Genomic DNA, 346 nt, shown 5'->3' with positions numbered 1-346 from the left:
GGCCGTGGTAGCGGCCCAGGCCGCTCTGCCCTGCGGAACACCGTGCTTCAGAGCCTGGCACCGGTCTCGGTTCCCGCCACGGCCCGGGGGAACTCAGGACAGGAACTGGGACACTGGGGACAGAAGCAGGGCCGTGGTAGCGGCCCAGGCCGCTCTGCCCTGCGGAACACCGTGCTTCAGAGCCTGGCACCGGTCTCGGTTCCCGCCACGGCCCGGGGGAACTCAGGACAGGAACTGGGACACTGGGGACAGAAGCAGCGGGCAACAGAGCAGGGGCTCAGCCTCGGGTCGGGGGTCAGCGTTGGCACCGAGCTCTGGCCCCCGGCACAGCCCCTGGGCGCGGGCG

At 71.7% G+C, this 346-nt stretch overlaps 1 protein-coding gene across 1 annotated transcript in view; it reads right to left on the bottom strand.

Annotated features, from left to right (window-relative positions):
- Nucleotides 1-4: 4 nt before the first annotated feature.
- The window catches only part of LOC104619177 (aldehyde dehydrogenase family 3 member B1-like), a gene marked incomplete at its 3' end in the record, with an annotated part of 3,396 nt that continues 3,054 nt past the window's right edge, over nucleotides 5-346 (bottom strand). Inside the window, exon 9 of the mRNA XM_010284967.1 lies at nucleotides 5-30. Within this exon, the coding sequence (XP_010283269.1) occupies nucleotides 5-30 (26 nt within the window). The remainder of the gene's footprint in view (nucleotides 31-346) is intronic.

Source organism: Phaethon lepturus, unplaced genomic scaffold (assembly GCF_000687285.1).
Source record: "Phaethon lepturus isolate BGI_N335 unplaced genomic scaffold, ASM68728v1 scaffold34410, whole genome shotgun sequence".
NCBI classification, from domain to species: Eukaryota; Metazoa; Chordata; class Aves; order Phaethontiformes; family Phaethontidae; genus Phaethon; species Phaethon lepturus.
Note: the sequence above shows the minus strand (reverse complement) of the source record. Positions and strands in the feature narration are given on the sequence as shown.